The sequence below is a fragment of the Ipomoea nil genome, unplaced genomic scaffold, assembly GCF_001879475.1.
Source record: "Ipomoea nil cultivar Tokyo-kokei standard unplaced genomic scaffold, Asagao_1.1 scaffold1043, whole genome shotgun sequence".
Classification (NCBI taxonomy): domain Eukaryota; kingdom Viridiplantae; phylum Streptophyta; class Magnoliopsida; order Solanales; family Convolvulaceae; genus Ipomoea; species Ipomoea nil.
In genome coordinates, this window is record NW_017617471.1 from 2,803,120 (window position 1) to 2,823,087 (window position 19,968).

Below are 19,968 nucleotides of genomic sequence, written 5' to 3' on the forward strand. Positions count from 1 at the left end.
TATGACTTTAGTGCCTCCGTCAATTTAGGTTCACAACTTTCGTTCCTGACATAAGTAGTGCTTGACTTTGATTTTTTTCCACTTTTAGTCCTTCCGGTCATCTGAGTGACTACTTTTAATCGAAATAAATAAATTATTATTTATATTTAGATTTAAGAGGGGTAAATAAGTCCTTTACCATTTTTTAAAAAATAAACAAAAGAAAAAGAAAAATAAAATTAAGCTATGTAATTATCCTCTTCTTCCCGTATCTTCTCCCTCTCTTACTGTAAGCGCACATGCGGCTCTAGTTCATGTATTTTTGGGATTATAGCCATGGGGGGCTATCTGATCAAGGAGACACAGTTTATGGAGTCTTGAAGAAGAAGAAGAAGAAGAGGGTTTGATGAGCTCTCTTGATACTGTTTCAATTTTCATGATCACCATTTCCAATGGGCCTTAGCTCTCACCATATCGTTCTAATATATACAAAAATACTGGAATGATACTAGAAGCATTACTTAAAGTCTCAAAAGCTTCTTGAGTGATAGTAACAAAGATCTCAAACCCGCACTTGATGTTATTATTATTGGGCAATCCTGTACTAGGCGACCAGAACCCATTTCCGGTCGAGTTACAGTTCAAGAGGTTGGAAACCAATGAAACCGGGATGTAACGTAGAACAAGGAGATGTTTTTGTCGCCAGGAGAAGCGTAACTGAAGAGGTTGAAGTCCAAGGATACGTTCCGAGGATTGGAGGAAGTATATTTCAAGTCTATTGCAATGGTGGACAGGGGATTCAAAAATACATGAACCAGAGCCGTCCATTAAGAGAGGGAGAAGAATCAGAAGATACGGGAAGAAGAGGATAATTACATAGCTTAATTTTATTTTTATTTTTCTTTTGTTTATTTTTTAAGAGATGGTAAAGGACTTATTTACCCTCTTAAATATAAATATAAATGACAATTTATTTATTCCAATTAAAAGTAGTCACTCAGATGACCGGAAGGACTAAAAGTGGAAAAAAAATCAAAGTCAAGCACTACTTATGTCAGGAACGAAAGTTGTGAACCTAAATTGACGGAGGCACTAAAGTCATAGGACCAAAAGTGAAAAATACTCATCTTAAAATCTAAATGTAAATCTTTTGATACAAGCTTCAAAGATGAATAAGAACCTAAATTTAATCTAAAAATATGAAAAGTGGAAGAAATTAACTAGAGTTCATCTAGAAATCAGAATCGTGTAAAATGAATTGGGGTCCCATCAATAATAATTATCTATAAATTAATAAGAAAATTGTCTCTATCTGTCTCCCATATCCCATCAGTAATAATTATCTATAAATTAAAAAGAAAATTGTCTCCATAAACTTTGTTTCCATTCATCATTACTAACCTCAAGACAATAAATATTATCTGATTAAATTACAACACTATTCTTACTTGTCATTTTGCCAAAATACAAAATTACTATAAACAAATTTAAGAGTGCGCAATTGATCAATCGAACTATTTTAATCAAAAAATTTAAAAGTTTAACGGTTAACCGAATCAAAATTTGTATTATCGAATTTATCAAATCAAATAAAATAATTAATCCGATTAATCAAAATCTTTTTAAGTTAAAGCTTTAAATCTTTCAAATAATACATATAATAATAAATTCAATTAAAATAATACATATAATAATAATTCATAATAAAATATACAAATACAATACTATAACAACCTTACAAACATAAAAGCACAAATTATAAAGTATATATATATATATATATATATATATATATATATATAAAATTCCATTACTCATTCAGTTAATTCGATTAAACCATACTTTCAAACCAAATTAACTGTTACCGAAATTTTACAAATCTTTTAACCATTGATAGAATCAAGAACGATTAACTGAAATTCTTAAATATTAATCGAAATTTGCACACACTACTAATATTTATCTGGTAATGTGGACAATGAAGGAGTCCAATTCTTTTCGTGTTCCGCCGCCGTCCATCACCGATCTCTTGAGAGCGGCACTTAAATCCGCCGCCTTTCTCCTCATTTCTTCTCCTTCCGGGGTATCCATTAGCAGTACGATGCACTGTTCAATTGTAGTTGATGTCACAACTTCTTGCCGGCGCTCCCAATCCCTCACGAGAATTCCAATCCCGAGGAACTTGGTGATTAGCACGGAGTTTCTGGGCTGGTCGGAGTGCATCGGCCAAGCAGCCATCGGAACTCCCATTGACATACTCTCCATGCACGAATTCCAGCCGCAGTGGGTGATGAAGCCGCCGGTTGCCGGATGTGCTAGGATGTCGAGCTGTGGAGCCCAGTCTCGTACGATGATTCCTCTTCCTCGGACTCTCTCCTCGTATCCTTCCGGCAACTGATCGGATCTCCGGCTGTCGTCGTCGCCGGAAAAAATGTCTGCGTTATCTGCATCTCTCAGCACCCACACGAATTTCTGCCGGCTTTTCTCCAACCCAGTTGCCAGTTCTTTGATCTGTTGGCCGGACAAAGTGGTGGTTGTCCCGAAAGAAACTAATACGACCGAGTTTCGCGGGTGGTTGTCGAGCCAGTGGAGGGATTCGTGGCGGCGGCGGCGTTTTTCGTCGGAGTCTCTTTGTTCCGGTATCTCCACCGGATTGAAAGGGCCAATAGCCCATTGCTTTAAGCTTCCAAGTATACCTTCCTTCTCGAACAAATCAAGAAACTGCCCTTCGATTACCCGGCAAGTATTGTGCAGGACACCGGCGCTATTCCCGAGAAACTTCTCTTGTATATGCCAATAATCCCAAAACTCGTCGGGAAAAGTCCCGTCCAGGGACGGGATTTCCCGCAACACTCGAGGCCCATCGGCAGGGAAAGCCTTTCCGGCGACCTCCATGAAATAGGTGTAGATTTGGAAGACGGAGACGCTGTTGAAAAAGTAGCACTCGGCGTTTGGCAGCGAGGGAACGTCCTGGACCACCCAAGCCATCGCACAGTCATAAACAACCACCACTCTCCTGGCCGCGCCGCAGAGGCGGCGGACGAGGGCTTCGAGAGGGCGGCGGAGATGCGACGTGGCGAAGAACAACGGGATTATTTGGGCGGGGAACTTATCCGGGGAGTCAGGATTGGGAGGCGGCGTTGTCTCGAAAGGCGGCAAGGAGAAGTCGTGGAAATGAAGGTCGGCGAGGTCCCAGTTTTGGAGGCGCAGCCTGGCCTGGCGGTTGTGGGTGGTGGTTCCGACGTAGTGGACTGGGATTTTGTAGGATGAGATAAGGCGGGAGAGGTGGAGGAGTTGATTCAGGTGACCTTGTGCCGGAAGTGGCACCATCACCACCGCTATGTCTCCATTCTTTATCTCCATTAAGCCAAAGATGATTGGTGGAGAGTTTTTTTTTTTTTTAGTAATATATATAATGCATGTGATGTGATATATATAAGGAGGGAGCTTTGGGAAATAAAGATAAAACCAAAATAAATAATATTAGTTTTGGACCGACGATCAAATTAAAGCTAGCATAAGTCACTAACTTGCTACAAAGCTAAGGGATGACTGCCTTCCCAATGCTATGCTGATGTTCCATAGACGTAATAAAAGATGAAAGCTATATATTATTGAAAAAGTAGTCTGCCTGGACAACACACATGGGTGAAGTCTAGAAATAATGACCTGGAATTCAATTGTACTGGTGTCAGTGTGGGAACAACCTTTCAAAGTGAAAGGAATTCTTTCACTACTACAAAAACTGCTTTTAACGTTGAGTTTTTTACACTTTTAACGTCGGTTTTTTGTCGACGTTGACACAGCAAACGTTGTAAGTAAATGATACAACGTCGGTTACGTCGTATATTTTTTTAATTTTAAAATTAACTTAAGACGTCGATTTTTTTTTATAAATAACCGACGTCTTAGATTATTTTTTAACAAAAAAAATAGAGATACGACGTCGGCGTTTTTAAAAAAGCCGACGTTGTATCTCTTTTTTTCTTTTTCTTTTTTTTTTTTAAATATGAAATGGTATAAATGGTAAGCCATTATGGCTGACTGGCTGTGCTCTGAATCAAATATTTATCTTTGCATTGCATATCAAATTTATCCTTGCATTGCACTCTAAGCTTGCATAGTTACTTCATTACAAAAGTGCCCGTCAAGATAGACCATCCTCTTCAAATTTGGATAGTAAATTTATCCTTTAAACAAACCATTAAACTGCATAATGTGCATACTATCATTTACAAACAAATCATTTATTTATCCTAGTAAATTAAATAAATGTCCTAACTAGCACAAACCATTTAACTGCATGGTAAATTTATGGAAGTTTCATATATAATAATGATAATGGTAGCATTAGAATGTCATATAACATAATACACAGCTCATGAGAAAAGTAAATATAAATACTAAAATGTAAAACTAATGGATTTAGAAAAAGAAATAGTAAAATAAGTAACAAGGAACAAGTTCAGATGAGTTACCATGATTTACATCCTCCCAGATGTTCTGACGTAGGGGCCATTGGTCCTTAAATTAATTGGATAGTGCAATTGAGTGCTTTAAATAAATAAAAAATCTATTTAAACTTATTAAATTGATTAAAATGTTCAATTAAGTCCTAAATTAGCACATAAATGTTTATCAATTTTTTAAAATGATTTTTTTACTTTTATTTTTCTAAAAATATTTTTTGCTTTTATTCTTAATTTTAACTTTTTTTAAAAAAATCAACCTACCCACCTTCCATTTATAAAATTCCTTCCCCTTTCCCTTTCTTTCCTCCTTCGACTTCTACTTCTCTTCTTCTTTCTCCGGCCAATAGCAGCACAGAAGCTTTGCTCCCTTGATAGGAGATAACCACCAGTTGTATTATTTTTAAAAATTAAGTCTTTTTAAGTAAAAAAAAAAAAATAAATAACCAAGTCGCTTGTGGTCCATTGGTATCCGATTGGCCCCTTATATGAGATGTCTTAGGTTTGAGCCTTGGTGTAAGTGTAGAAAGTATATGTGGGTATCCCTTTTTTTGTAATAAAAAAAAATAAAAAGAAAATAATTAAAAAAATAAAAACTAATAAAAAAAAAGTGACATGTGTCAGTCTACTAATCAGGTTAATGCAGGACTCAATTGAATATTTTAACGAGTTTAAATTGAATTTTTTACACTTAGAAAATTTAATTATACTATTCAATTAACTTAGGGGTGAATTTGGCTTTTTTTCTATATTATTAGGTCAAGTGCTCAACACTCAAAAAATAAACAACTCTTGATAGGGTGACAAATCATTATTCGGATCAACATTGGCAAATTATTATGTGGACCATGGTCCACACAATGTTATATGGACCATAACAAAATGTACATTTTTAATATATTAAATATACATTATTTTTGTATTGAATGTACATCATGTAATATAATGTATATTCAGAACAAAAATAATGTACATCCCCTGAATACAATGTACATTATTTTTATACTGAATATACATTATTTTTATACTGAATGTACATTATTTTACAGTAGACAAAATATGGTCCATATAACTTTTGTGGACCATGGTCCATACAATAATGATTGACAGAATGTGTGTAAGTTATTTGGATCATTTTGGGACGTGGTATAATAATGGATTAATGGTAGCTGATTGTTACTTTCATTAAATGATCTGATGCAGTTTTTTTTGCTTTTTTTTTATTTTGGAAAATGAGAGTCAAATAGATCTTCCACTATTGACCAAAAATGCAATTAAACCCGGCCTTAAACTAAATAATAATAATAATAATAATAATAATAATAATAATAATTAAACACCTTAACTCTTCATTTTTAAGCAATTTAACCAATAATTTTTTTTTTATTTTGTATATACAATTAGCATATTAGCTCAATGTACATGTAAGCAGTAATAAGCTCAAAGTAATAGTAGGTAAAGTTGATTTAACTCAATGTACATGTAAAAAATAAAATAAAAAATCATGAATTGTTGGCTTAGCTTCCCTCTTGACAAAGAAGCCCACAATTTTCTGCGTCCAACTGAACGAAGGAGCCAAGTAGGCAGTTGGACGGAGAAGCCAAGGTCATTTTCTCTATCCAGTTGAATTGGATAGGGAAGCCCTGAACGGAGGTAATTTTTAAAAATTTAGTTAATTTATTTAAATTTAATATATGTTTTTTATTTTAATTAATTTTTTAAATTTAAAAAAAATCACAAAAAAAAAAAAAAAAAAAAAAAAACAAAAACAAAAACTCATTTGTCTGATTCATTGTCGTGCTTGAGACGAGACGTTGGTGGGAGATTTCATTTTCGGATCGGCGTATACTCCATGATTCATTGTCTTTTATTTTATTTATTTATTTATTTTTTATGATGTTATCTGTCATCAACAACGTCTATTGGATAACTTTTGCATGTGACTAGGGCCGTCCCTGGGCAAGTCTGCCCAAGGCAGGCGCACAGGGCCCCCAAAATTTTGGGGGGCCCTTAATTAAAAAAAATAAAAAATGTAGCATATATAGGCATTTAGGCTTCAACAGACTAGGGGTGTAAATGAGCCGAGCCGCTCGCGAGCCGCTCGTGAGCGGCTCGGTCAACGCTCGGCTCGAGCTCGGTCAAAATCGAGCTCGAGCCGAGCTCGAGCGGCTCGTCAAATAAACGAGCACGAGCCGAGCTCGAGCGGCTCGTCAAATAAACGAGCACGAGCCGAGCCTAGATACTCTAGGCTCGTGGCTCGTCGAGCCGGCTCGCGAGCCGTATAATATACAATATAATATATAATATTATATAATTAAAATATATAAAAATAATAATTAAAATTTAAAACTCAAAAGTCAAAATTTAAAAGCCCTATTGTTTTGAACATATCCGGGACGAAATATATATGTACAAGGAATCAAGGACTACTACTGTTGACTTGTGTTTTGTTGTGATTTGCAAACTTATTTTGAATGTTTTGAAGTTTGAACAAACAGACTTGTGTCTTCACTATCTTTTACTTCGTTGCGAAATTATTTTGAGTGTTTTGATTTGAAGTTTGTATTATTTATGTATGGATAAAACAGAGCAGTTTAAATTTTAAATCAAATAGGTTAAACCGTCAAATTCAAGGTTAAGATCGAGCACGCATTTGAACCCGAGCTCGAGCCTGATCTCGAGCTCGAATTCGAGCTCAAAATCAAGCTCGAACTCGAGCTCAAGATCGAGTTCGAGCTCGAGCTCGAACAATCGAGCAGCTCGATAATTGCCGAGCTCGAGCTCGAGCATCCAGTTACGAGCTCGATCGAGCTCGAGCTCGAGCTCGAGCATAGCTGCATTTAACGAGCTCGAGCTCGAGCATACCCATGCTCGAGCTCGGCTCGACTCGTTTACACCCCTACAACAGACTACAAATTAAACAAAGTCCAAAGTTGATGAACCTTTCTTCAAAAAAATAAAGCCCACATACACCCCACATACACCGTAACAAATACGGCAAATTATGTTGTGCATCTGTATGCACCATGCATGGTGCATAACGGATGCAAAAACGACGTCGTTTTAATAAAACGCGTGTCTCTCCTTAAAAAAAAAAGAAATCAGGTTCGATTCTCAGCAACAACATATGAACTAAAATTCCATAATCGATGAACTATATTTCCATAATCGATGAACTATATTTCCATAATCTAATCTATGAACTAAAAATTCCAGAATGAATGAACTAAAATTCCATAATCTATAAACTAAAATTTCATAATCGATGAACTACAATTCCATAATCGATGAACTATAATTCCATAATCAATGAACTATAATTCCATAATCTATGAACTAAAATTCCAGAATGAATGAACAATATAATGTTGTTGCTGGGAATCGAACCTGAATTTTTTTTAAAGGAAAGACGCGTGTTTTTTAATAAAACGACGTCGTTTTGACATCCGTATGCACCATGCATGGTGCATACGGATGCACAGCATAACGATTGAACAAATACCTATTAAATATTACTATATAACCTATATTAGCCTAATCTAAAGTACGACAAACAGAAAGTCAGAAAGACAGGCCGCAAACGAGACGAGACTCACGAGAGACAAAACTACAACAAATTGCTTACTGCATAGCAGCTTAGGTATTTAAACTTTTATTCTTTTAATTTGAGGGTGCTATTTGTGAATTCTAGGTATTTGAATTAATTCAAATATTGAAATTTTTTTATTTGAATGTTTGTGTATTTGAACTAGATTAGGTAATTCAAATTTGGGAAAGACGACAGATTCTACTCGTGTGCTACTGATTCTTTAATTCTCAAACTTTCAAGTTCTTCAATTCTATTGATAGGTATTTAAAATTACGTATTATTTTACAATTCTTGTTTATTGTTTTATTTACCTGACTTAATAATTATGATTTTAGAATAATATATTCAAGAATTCGTTTCTTGATTAATTATTTATACATAGAGTTTCTAAATAAATTTTTATTTTTTCCTTAGGATTAATTTTATGTCTTCTAGAAAATAGTCATCTGGGTCTTCTAAATGTGCACGACGCATGTCACTTTTTAAATAAAATTTTAGATGTATTTTTTATACAATATTTATATTTTAAATTTTTTAAGACAACTTTTTAAACAACTACTATTTTATATAAAAATTAGTTAAAAAAAAAGGGGTCCAAATCAAAATATTGCACAGGATCCCAATTTTTTTTGGAACGGCCTTGATGTGACTCTAATCAGAGGTATAGCAGTCTAAGACCACATTGCATTATTTTGAAATAATTTTTTGTTTGTAGGACAGGAAGTTGATGAGGACGTGAAACTTCTTGGATTCATAGTGGTAAAATCCAACACCATTCATCCTACATTGAATAATATTGAAAACGAGTTTAAAATCCAGACCAATAAAAAACTATTACAACTTCTATACGAATTAAGTAAATTGTCAAAAGAAGAAGAAGGAGAAGAAGAAGATAATAGACTAGGATAGTCAAGTGTTCTTTGAGAAGATTATGATGTTTAAATGAGAGCTGAGACGACCTCTATCTATAGTATTTTTAGAGTTGTAGGAGATAGTAGGAAACGATCGAGTGAGTTATAATCCCTAAGAATTCTGGACCACCAACATATCTCCTCGTCACCAAGTCGCTTTCATCCTCCGAGCCCCCTTTCCCTTGCTGTCGTCCTGCATCTGGCTGCCCCGTCGCCACTAGCAACACCCAAAATATGCCCCTTCTTCAATTTATACCCATACTATAGGCAAATTATGCCGTGGAACCGTGTCCACCTTGCAAGGTGGACACGGTTTTAAATCTGTTCATAATTATGAAAATAGTTCAAAAATTATGAACATAGAGTTGTGAACATAATTATGAACATATAGTTCTGTAATTATGAATATAGAGACTCAATAATTGTAAATATGAAGTTAAAAAATTATGAATATATAGCTTTATAATTATGGATATATAGTTCAGTAATTATGAACATAAAGTTTTGTAATTGTAAATATGAAGTTCAAAATGATATATAACTTTATAATTATGAACACATAGACATATAATTCAGTAATTATGAACATAGACACGGTTCCACAGCATAACGCTTCCATACTATACGTACAATAATGAGTTTATAACCTGCAATATTCGCACTGATTTTATGTATGTAATTGTATATTTAATTTTTTGAATATCAATATAAGTGTAATTTTAAAACTTTTTATTGAAAGTTTTTAATGATATATTTTTTATATATTACTACACGTCATTATATAACTATTATGTTTAATTTAGTGCAATCTCAAAGGGTATTTTAATTGTCTAAATCAGTGTCCATAGTGACACATAAAATTAATTCTAACTTGAACTAATAGCCAATCTAATTACAACTACTTAAAATGTAGAAAATTTTTACATTCATGATAAACAAGAACTTCAACTTTTTGAGTTTTCAAGAGGTGGCGGCACCGTCAAACTGTACGTACTCAAAGAATCGTTATCTCATTACTCTTTGGATATGGCAATTAATGAAAATAATAGAAATTTAAGATGCACTCTATGTATAAAATATTAAATCAACTAATATAATATAATAAGTCTTGAATTTTTCAAACATAATTCAAGTCCGAAAATGATTAGGATAAAAGTAAGTTTTGAATTTTTCAAACCTAATTCAAGTCCAAAAAAGATTAGGATAAAAGTTTGTGGTCTTCTACAGAATTATATGTATATATATACCCCATGGTTGTCTGCTACAGAATTAATTGAGCTACTTGTATAGACAATTAGCTAGAAGGAATAAGAAACCCTAAAGAAGAAAGAAGAAGTCATTAATGGAGAGGGGTATTGATCGATTTGCAGCTGGCTTAAGCTCAGTACGGCCAGATAATCCCGACAACTATGATTCTGATGATTATGATTCTGGTTCAGATTCTGTTCTCAACAATGAAGAAGTAGCATATCTTGCGGACGATGAGTCTGTCCTTGACCATGAAGAAGTAACATATCTTTCCAATAATGATTCTATTCTTGGCCATGAAGAAGTAGCATATCTTTCCAATGATGATTCTGTTATCCGCAATGAAGAAGTAATAAATCTTTCTGACAATAATTCTGTTCTCGGCGATGAAGAAGCAGCATATCTTTTCCCAAATAATTCTGATCTCGACAATGAAGAAGTAACATATCTTTCAGACGACGATCCTGTTCGCCGCGATGAATTAGCAAATCTTTCCTGGAGTGATTCTGAACGGGGCGGCGATGATGGAATACCATATTATTGGGGCAATGATCCTCTTTCGGACAATGAAGAAGTAACATATCTTTCTTACGATGGAGAAGCATATCCTAGCGAAATTAACTTAGTATACGGCGAGAATTCCGGAGCGGCGACGGCGACGAGGGGCGTAGATCAGGAGCGGCAGGCGATCAAGTCGTTGGAGACGAAGATAATAGAGTACGATGAGAGGGATAGTGGCGGAGAAGACGGTGGTTGTTGCGTTATTTGCCTGGAGGAGTTAACGGCGGGGACAGTGGTGGCTGTGATGCCTTGCAACCATTGTTCCTTTCACGACGGCTGCCTCTCAACTTGGCTGGAGAGAAGCCTTTGCTGTCCTCTCTGCCGCCGCAAGATTCCCGCCCCGCCATCGCCGGAAGCATGATCAATACATATCCTGATACCATGCGGAATTGGTAATACATACCCATAGTTTTTTTTGTTTTGTTTTTTTTTTTTTTTTTCTTTTTTAAGGCATACCCTAGTTAAAGATTTGTATGATTTTTGTAAGTTTTAAACTTTTAAAATGAAAGATTTTAATAAATTTTTATTGAGTTCCATATCATAATATTATTTTCCTCTTCTCCCAAAAAGTTGAATTCTCAATCCTAAGAGTTCCCATACTCTGACCCGACAAAACATGTGAAAGGAATAATATTTTTTACCTCTAATTGTTGTTGTCTGCCGTTAACAAAAGGAAAAAATATATAATACAAACATAAACATAAAAAATTAAAAAATTAAAAAATCAAAAAATCAAAAGTATTTATATGAATTATTGTGAAAACGTATAATAAAATTTGAGGATGATAAATAAAAAATTTCCATTGTTCAAATAGAAAAGGTTTAGAAGTTAAGGGATAAAGTAAAAAGAATAAAAATCAAAATATAGAAGTTCTATACAATTATTATGAAACATATAGTAAAACATATATGAAAGCTTTGATAAAACTGAAATTTTGATATACCCAGTTTTAAAAAAATAAAACATCACTTATAGACTACCATACACAAAGCCACAATAAAAAAATGATCCAAGATTCATACTAAATAATCAAATCAAAAAGTCCGGCCCTAATCCACACTTAGCTTTTCGTAGAAGTTCAAAAAAAAAAAAAAAAAAAAAAACAAATTAAAACTCAGATCTTACATGCATGTATTCGGTCTTCCATATATATAAGAAATAAAATTCAAATAAAAGTATAGAAGTCAATTTCAACTAGTATAGCAAATCAGAGAAACTCAATAAGCAGTTACCCAAATAATAAAGCCCTAATCCATACTTATCTTTTCAATTAGCTCCCAGACTTCACTCCATAAGCGTTTTTGGGTGACCATAGCAGTTCAAAAGAGTAGATCTGTGACATGCATGAGTTGATTCTGGGTTTGTAGATATCAACATCGCGAAAGATGATACACTGCTGCAACGATTGGGTGAATCTACTCAAATCGCCCAAATTTTGACTTCAACATAGAATATATAATGATTGTGTTCGAAATCAGAGAAATGGAGTAGCTGAGATTGCTCGATTGATCTGTGAATATCACTTTTCCGATGTGTCGGAGAAGTCAAAGCAGCAGCAAATAAATGGAGAAGATTATGGATGAGAGGAAGCTGGTTTCTAGAATCAACTAAGTCCTTCTCATCTCACGTGTGTGCAGATGAAGCAGACATCCATAATCTTAAAAAAAAAAGCAAATATATATTTGTTTTTGTTGGTGAGACCCAACTTCGTGAGTCTGTATATATATATAATATTATTTTAATTGAATTATTATAGTTATAGTATATAATCATAATTGTAATTACATATTATATTGTAAAATAATTATTATTATAGGTATCTTTAATTTTAACATTATTTTTTTTATTATAAACAAATTAAAAGGGATACTCATATATATATATAGTCTAGACTAAGGTTCAAACCCTACACTTTTCACATAGGAGAGAAATTAGATACCAAGAGACCACAAGGTCCTTGGTAATTTTAATATTATTTATTAACATATTGAACCACTAATGTAAATCAAAGTATTATTTTTAATGCTTTGAGAAAATACGACATTGAGTAAAAGTTTTAACTGTTGTAGTATAAGACTTTCTTTTAAATTTCAAAGGAAGCAATTTTCCGCTATGACAATATATAAAAATCAATGACAAATGTTATCTCATGTCGGCCTGCTACTAAAGAAACATGTGTTTTACCATGGACAGTTGTACGTAGCAGACTCGAGGATGACAGGAAGTTGAGGACACCTTTGGAACTTCTTGGATTCGTAGTGTAGTGGTAAAATCCAACACCATTCATCCTACATTGATCGAAATAGTTTTTTTTTTTTTAAATAATAAAGTCCTACATTGAAATAGTTAGTATGGAATAAGTTTTTAAAAATTGATAGAGAAAATAATGTTCAACAATGATCGTCATTCTTGATATTTATATCTAAAATTGAAGTACAATTCACATGATGGGAATAGGTATGGCTCGAAAGGGATGAGCTTTAGCCAATGTCATCCCGAACTTGGCCTCCATGTCCAAATTCTCCGATGTTATGTCTCCTTCAATCTTCCACTCGAACGAGTTCAACAATGACCCTAACATTACTGGAACCATTCTCACTGCCATTGGCAACCCCGGACAAATTCTCCTACCAGCTCCAAATGGAATGAGCTCAAAATCTTGTCCCCTAACATCAATTTTTGAATCCCAGAACCTCTCGGGATTGAAGACAAACGGATTATCCCAAAGATTAGTGTCATGCCCGATTGCCCATGCATTTATCAGGATCTTTGAGCCTTTAGGAATAGTATACTCACACAACACTACATCTTGTTCAACTTTACGTGGGATCAACAATGGAGTTGGCGGATGTAACCTAAATGTTTCTTTCACAATGCATTGCAAGTAAGGAAGACGAGCAACATCACCTTCATTCAATAGCTTCCCTTTGCCAATAACATCTGCAAGCTCAGATTGAGCTTTCGCCATGGCTTCTGAATTTTTCAAAAGTTCTGCCATTGCCCACTCTACTGTGCTCGAAGACGTATCGGTCCCAGCAACAAACAAGTCCTGAAAACAAGTTATTAGGTATTTAATTTATGAAACTAAGCATGATGAATTTGGGTGGGTTTCAGTTTTTTGGAGTTTATATATATACCCAGCACATGCGCTCAATTTGACCTCTATCAAACTCCTCCGGTTTCTCTTCGCTGATGCCCAGGAGTGAATCTAAAACATCACCATTTCTGTTTCCGTCCACTTTCCGATCTTCCAGCCGTTGGTCGATCAGATCTTTGAAAATGGAAACCGTTTCAGTGTAATGGTGAGACATGCGCCGCCTGATTCCTTGGGGATCAAGCTTTCCAAGGAAGGGGAAATAATCAACCAGGTTGAGCTTTCCAGCTTCCTCCATTATATTCCACACCAAGTTCTTGAGATCCATGGCGGAATCCGAATTGGGGTCAGTTAAATCCTTGGAGAAGATGGTGTTAGCCAGCAAATTCAGGGTCGTCTTGAAAGCTTCACGCCCGATATCCACCGCTTCCCCTGCACGGCCCTTCTTCCGGCAGTACATTATAAGCTCACGTATCTTTCTCGCCCGCAGCTCCTGGTTGGCGTCGAGCTTGCTGCCGGAAAATATGGTGGTGTTCATGATCGTGCGGAGGGATCGCCACTTGGCGGCGACCGGGAGCCAAAACACGGACGGCGTGCGGCGGTTGAGACTGCTCAGAGCGTCGGGAGTTGTGCGGCTAGAGAAGGCTAAGTCTTGTTTCTGCAGAGCTTCTCTGGCCATGGCGGATGAAGAAATGACGACGGTGTTTACCATGCCCAGTTTGAGGCGCATAACAGGACCGTATTTTTGGGCTAGTAAGGCAAGGGACTTGTGAGGTTGGTTTCCTAGCAGGTGAAGGTTTCCTATTATGGGTAAGGGAACTGGCCCTGGCGGCGGCGGTGGTGTAAGCTTTTTCCGGCCATGAAAGGGATAGAAGCTAATGAGGATCAAAGTGGAGGTAAACAAAAGAGCTAGCAAAATGGTCTGGTAATCCATTTTGATATTGGGGGAGAGGATGAGAAATTAGATTGAGAATAATCCCAACATATATATACATATGTATTAAGTTTTTTTTTTTTTTTTTTTTTTTTTTTTGGGTTAAAGAAAGCAGCTCCTTATTTTCTTATTTTCAGTGTTCAATCTCATATTGTGTTAATAGGTCGTGTCATAAATGCTAGATTTAAAAAAAATCAATATAATCAGTATATTACTCATTAATTGGACAAAATACTTTTTATATGAAAATTTGGAAGAGATGAATCGAATGCACTATCAAGAATTGATAAGTTAATTGAACCCAATTATCATAAATTATCTATATTAAAGAAACCAATAATAGCCAATGACTTTAATTGTGGTCTACTGACACAAAGTGATTCTTTTAAATGGGAGGTTATGTGTTCAAACCTCATTATTCTAAATCATTGTTAAAATTTTAAGGCATCAATATACCTACCCGATGCGCTACCTATCATCAGCACATATTCATGACAATTGACAAACAAACACGCCAATATATAATACTATACAATGTCTTTCTTCTAAACTTGGATATAATAATACCTAACTAATCACTTATTTTTGTGAACAAACGTTATAAGCATGAACAATCTTTTAAGTTGTCATTGATCTGATGGAATACGTACCCCTACAGCCGAGCGCAACCCTCGTGTTTAGTTGCCACGTTGAGTTTGGAACCTTAAATAGATTGCCGGTGATAAGTTGGAGGAAGGTGAGGATCGGATGGCGTCAAGTCATCATTCCCCTTATGCCATGGGCGACACACGTGCTACAATGGCCGGGACAAAGGGTCGCGATCCCGCGAGGGTGCGCTAACCTTAAAAATCCGTCCTCAGTTCGGATTGCAGGCTGCAACTCGCCTGCATGAAGCCGGAATCGCTAGTAATCGCCGGTTAGCCATACGGCGGTGGATCCGTTCTCGGGCCTTGTACACACCGCCCGTCACACTGATTGAGGGCACGAGACGTGGAGGACTTTTAGGGTTGGAGATTTAATCTTTTGGGAACAATGAAAATTAATTCGTGTTGAAAATCCGTTGGTTAAAACAAATAATAATCCTATAAAATAAGATTATTATTTTCTGTGGGAAGAAGGGAAGAGAAGGAAATATGGGGAATTTGGCTAGTGTTTGGTGTATGGTTTTTAGCAAGAGTCAAGCGATCACTCTTTCCTTAAAACCTTATTTGCCACCTCCCAAAAGTTCTAGGAGCGTTGTGGCCTAGGCTTCCTAGGATGCTACGATTCAATGTTTGAGCACCCAAACAAGGAATCCGTCGAACTAGAGCAAGATTATGAACACAGTATGACTTAAGAAAGGAGTAGAAGTAGCTTTTAATTTGGCATTTAAAGGTGTCGGACGACATTCGTGCCCGCAGGTGCCGGCGCACACGAGCTCGGGCTTGAATCAAGCCTTTTCAATTCTTGACTTTATTTAATTTAATTGCTTTATGTAATAATTTTTTTAAAAAATTGCATTAGGTTATATACGACGAGTATTGTCTACAGTATACGGTCTTAGGTCGGTTCTGGGTTCGGATCTTTTGCCTAGTCTACTTGTTGATTTAATGAAAAAAGTCTGGTATACGTGACAGTGGGTCAGAGGTACCCGACTACCCGAGCTCGAGGTTGAGATCTAAAAAATGCCAAAAGTCCTACCTAATAGCAATAATGCAATATTTATAGGCAACGTGAGGGCACAGGTCCTGGGCAGCAGCATGTGTAGCACGTGAAAACCATACATGGGTCTAGGCTGAGGCCAAGGGACCTAGGCCACGTGCCTTGATGTTCCTGAGCTCACTGCATTGGGCCGCGAAACCCCCTGTAGGTCGGTCCGACCTAGGCAGGTCGGTAAGCCAGAGGGCACAAAGCCCTCCATGGGCCTATCCCTTAGCCATATATGCTCAATCAGGTCAGAAGACCGAGAAGATAAACCTTCTAGATCGTTAGTGGTCGGGTCAGGCTCAGCCAACCCTAAGGGTCCTTTACCGATCACTGTACAAGCACAGTGTCCGGTGAATAATCCCTATCAAGGTCATCTTAAAATTTTGTTTTATTTGATATTATTGCTTTCTTTAATAGGAGCCATTAATCGAACAAAGTGGCTGACTACCTTGTTAAGGTTGCACCGCGCAAGAATTGTGAGAATCACCTATTAGAGATCATGGAATAACTTAAAGGGCGTTTGGTTTAGGTTATATAAGATAACCGTTATATTTGCTTGATAATATAAAATTCTCATGTTTGGTTCAGGTTATATAACTTTCCCAAGGAATGTCCGATAACCTCGGCATTAAGTTTTTAGCTATTGAAAAGGAATATGAGATACCCTCCAATTTCTTAGGTAATCTCACATTCTCTTGTCTTATTACTAATGTTGGGCTTTGAACATTTTAATCAATTTATCTTATTACCGTTGTCTTATTTACATATCTTAGTTTTTAACCAAACACAGAAACAGTAATCACATTCTCAGCAATCTAACATTCCCTAAACCAATCGCCCCCTTAGATTGACAAAGTGAAGATGGCACTTAACACAGGTGCTAGGAGAGTTAGGCACTAATCTTAGCTAGGTTTTCCCCTCCCCTCTTCCCAAAAAATAATAATAATAATAATCAAATAACCAAGAACTTCGGCAACATTCTTTAAAACAACTTTTTTTTTAAAACGATTCTAACGTGTAGCGTGATCCAAAAAGAAGAGAATTTTCTGAAAAGAACTCATCAGATTAGCCACCGCCGGAGAACTAGATGAAGTTTCTTCGTCTGTGGCGTTCCTTTACTTTTCCGGCTGCTTCATATATTACGCCATCCACGCTATGTGCTCACGGCGGCGGATATACAATCAACGGCAGCTACAGACTGCTTATAGTTCAGCCATGATTCTTTAGTTTTCAATTACCAGTAAGGATTCAATAAAAGAGTAATGCTATATTCCTCCTAGGAGCTTCGATATCAAGAAACTCAGGAGTGGGAGTACCGTTTGCATTTGTGCTTCTTTTCTTTCTCCCACAGCTATTCCGTTGCCATGGCAACTAGTTCAGGGAAGTATGGGAAGCTCTACTCTGTTGAATGTGAAGAAACTGACGCGTCCATGTTCAACGTTGCATAATTTCACAGGACTGCCATGGCAGCGTTTCTCTACATCTTCAATCCCTTGTTTGGATGGTGGAGAGCCTCTGCAACAGAAGATGCCTCACATTGTGAATTCTTCATCGAGTTATTTTAAGTAACAGTCTTCGCAGAAAATCCTATCGATTATTTGATGAAAGGAAATTACCTAGTGAAACACAAGACAAAGCATGGGTCACCTGGGGAAGATTTTCTGAATTTGGCATTAGGAGGGTAAACATCAAATACTGGTTTAAGTTCATCAATGTTCAAACTGCTGAACATTTCAGAGATGTGATGGCAATCTTCTGATTCTGTTGAATCAACCTCTGCTATGTCTTGGTCGGCAATAGTGCTCATTTTAGATCTCTTCACAGTCCAAGGAATACCATGGCGTCGTACAATGTATCCAAGGCACTTCAAGTGCCTGTAAGCTTCAAAAGCTTCCCAAGAACATCCATTCTTTGCTTCTGCAACCATGTTATATATGTCTTTAAGAGAAATGGTGGCATCATCGTTATCAAGGAGATGCAAAGCCCCAATTTCAGCTAAATATCTACAGCAAGTAATGAAAATGAAAATCTTTAACATTAGTGGTTCGTCGACATAGGAAAATCAAAACATTATTCATTAACTGTAATATATAGCTTTGATATCAATAATAGTAAAGGTCACAAAAAGAAAATTTGCAGCATACAAAGTCTCTTCAATTGAACAATAGAGTTTTCCATAGCGAACCATCCCTGTTGTTGTCCAGAGACGACCCTTCGTCTCAACAATCTCAGCCATTCCCATTTTATCAATCCACTTGGCTTTTGATATGTCTTTCCTGAAAATCAATGCCCAAAAAGAAACCAAAATTTTAAAATAAAAATATGAGTTGTGTTTAAAACAAAAAGAGAACAGAATAACATACATATCCTATAATTCTCCCCACCCCCCTTAAATAAAAATGAACTTATAAAGATTAGACCTAAACTGCAATTTGGGTATATCACCGGATGCATATGAACAGAAATTTTCGTCTTCATTTACGTCCTCCACACCATCCTCATTGTCTGTCATTCCATCAGAAAAGCTATCCCAGTCGGTTTCCATAGCTGGTATCAATTTCACCAACAGTCTACATGAGAAACAACATAAATCTAAATCTCTTCAAAATTTTAGATTCCAACATGATAAATGATAGAATTATAGAAATACAGTTTAACATAACAGAAATAGCTACTGGGCTACTGCAAACTTGATCATAAGATGAGCAGTAAAATACTGGCATGGATACTACCAAACTTCTCATTCAGTTCAAAGTAGTTCTTTATCTGTTTGAAACAAAAAGAAATCAGGAAATAGGGATTTCAAAAGGCCATTACCTAGCAAAAGGGAAAACCATAAACTGGAATTGGCACCAATGGCAGAGCCTGGATTACAGTTGAATAGGGAAGAGAATAACTTCAAGTTCTTCTAAATTAATTTGAATACAACAATCCAAAAAAATAGATATTCTTTTAAAGTATTTTTTCCATAATTGAACCAAAAAAAAAAAAAAAAAACAAAACATAGTTATATCAATTTAACATGAAACATTAACCTAAATTATAAATCAATTGCAAACCAGCACACAAATTTACAATTCACAATCACAATTAAAAAATTAATCAATTATGAATAAATCAAACAAATTAATTTTTGAAAATCTAAGTAGACTTCAGGGTTAGTTTTCGAACCAAAGGTGCCGTCGCTGCCGGTCAAAAAGAGTAGCTGCCCGCTGCAGACGAGTCGCGACGGAGACAGGAGACCTGCTGCTGTCGCTGCGGCCTGCAAGGAGTGCGAACCGCCGAACTGAGAGGCCTGAAGGCGCAGCGCTGGGGAGATCACCGGAGTGAAGGCGCACGGCCGCCGAAGGCGTGAAGTGATGAATGCTAAAGTTTGGAAATTGCTGAGTGAAGGAGGGAGAGGCGTCGAACCGTAGAAGGCAGAAGTTTTAAAAATTATATATACACATCATAAAACGACGCCGTTTGGGGTTGTAATTTTGACCAAAAGACCGAA

The 19,968-nt window shown here is 36.2% G+C and overlaps 4 protein-coding genes across 8 annotated transcripts; 1 reads left to right on the top strand and 3 right to left on the bottom strand.

Annotated features, from left to right (window-relative positions):
- Nucleotides 1–1,448: 1,448 nt before the first annotated feature.
- LOC109181454 (zeatin O-glucosyltransferase-like) lies at nucleotides 1,449–3,414 on the bottom strand. Its single transcript, XM_019331224.1, has 2 exons — nucleotides 1,938–3,414; nucleotides 1,449–1,470 (listed from the first exon to the last, which is right to left on the bottom strand). The coding sequence occupies exon 1, from the start codon at nucleotides 3,340–3,342 to the stop codon at nucleotides 1,939–1,941; it is 1,404 nt and encodes a 467-aa protein (XP_019186769.1). The 5' UTR covers nucleotides 3,343–3,414; the 3' UTR covers nucleotides 1,449–1,470; nucleotide 1,938.
- Nucleotides 3,415–10,290: 6,876 nt separating this feature from the next.
- LOC109181136 (E3 ubiquitin-protein ligase Praja-1-like) lies at nucleotides 10,291–11,118 on the top strand. Its single transcript, XM_019330891.1, has one exon. It carries the CDS (start codon nucleotides 10,291–10,293, stop codon nucleotides 11,116–11,118), a length of 828 nt encoding a protein of 275 aa, XP_019186436.1.
- A 1,999-nt stretch (nucleotides 11,119–13,117) lies between these two features.
- LOC109181452 (geraniol 8-hydroxylase-like) lies at nucleotides 13,118–14,807 on the bottom strand. The gene is made up of 2 exons (XM_019331219.1): nucleotides 13,896–14,807; nucleotides 13,118–13,807 (listed from the first exon to the last, which is right to left on the bottom strand). The coding sequence occupies exons 1-2, from the start codon at nucleotides 14,784–14,786 to the stop codon at nucleotides 13,199–13,201; spliced, it is 1,500 nt and encodes a 499-aa protein (XP_019186764.1). The 5' UTR covers nucleotides 14,787–14,807; the 3' UTR covers nucleotides 13,118–13,198.
- Nucleotides 14,808–17,409: 2,602 nt separating this feature from the next.
- On the bottom strand, nucleotides 17,410–19,871 carry LOC109181459. Of its 5 annotated transcripts, none has more exons than XM_019331233.1 (6): nucleotides 19,644–19,871; nucleotides 19,130–19,238; nucleotides 18,893–19,019; nucleotides 18,617–18,748; nucleotides 18,089–18,475; nucleotides 17,410–17,987 (listed from the first exon to the last, which is right to left on the bottom strand). In XM_019331233.1, the coding sequence occupies exons 3-6, from the start codon at nucleotides 19,015–19,017 to the stop codon at nucleotides 17,849–17,851; spliced, it is 783 nt and encodes a 260-aa protein (XP_019186778.1). In that variant the 5' UTR covers nucleotides 19,018–19,019; nucleotides 19,130–19,238; nucleotides 19,644–19,871; the 3' UTR covers nucleotides 17,410–17,848. The 5 variants fall into 5 exon arrangements, with proteins under 5 accessions (XP_019186778.1, XP_019186775.1, XP_019186774.1 ...); XM_019331230.1 differs by having other exon boundaries at nucleotides 18,893–19,042; XM_019331229.1 differs by lacking the exon at nucleotides 19,130–19,238 and having other exon boundaries at nucleotides 18,893–19,042.
- Between the last annotated feature and the right edge of the window lie 97 nt (nucleotides 19,872–19,968).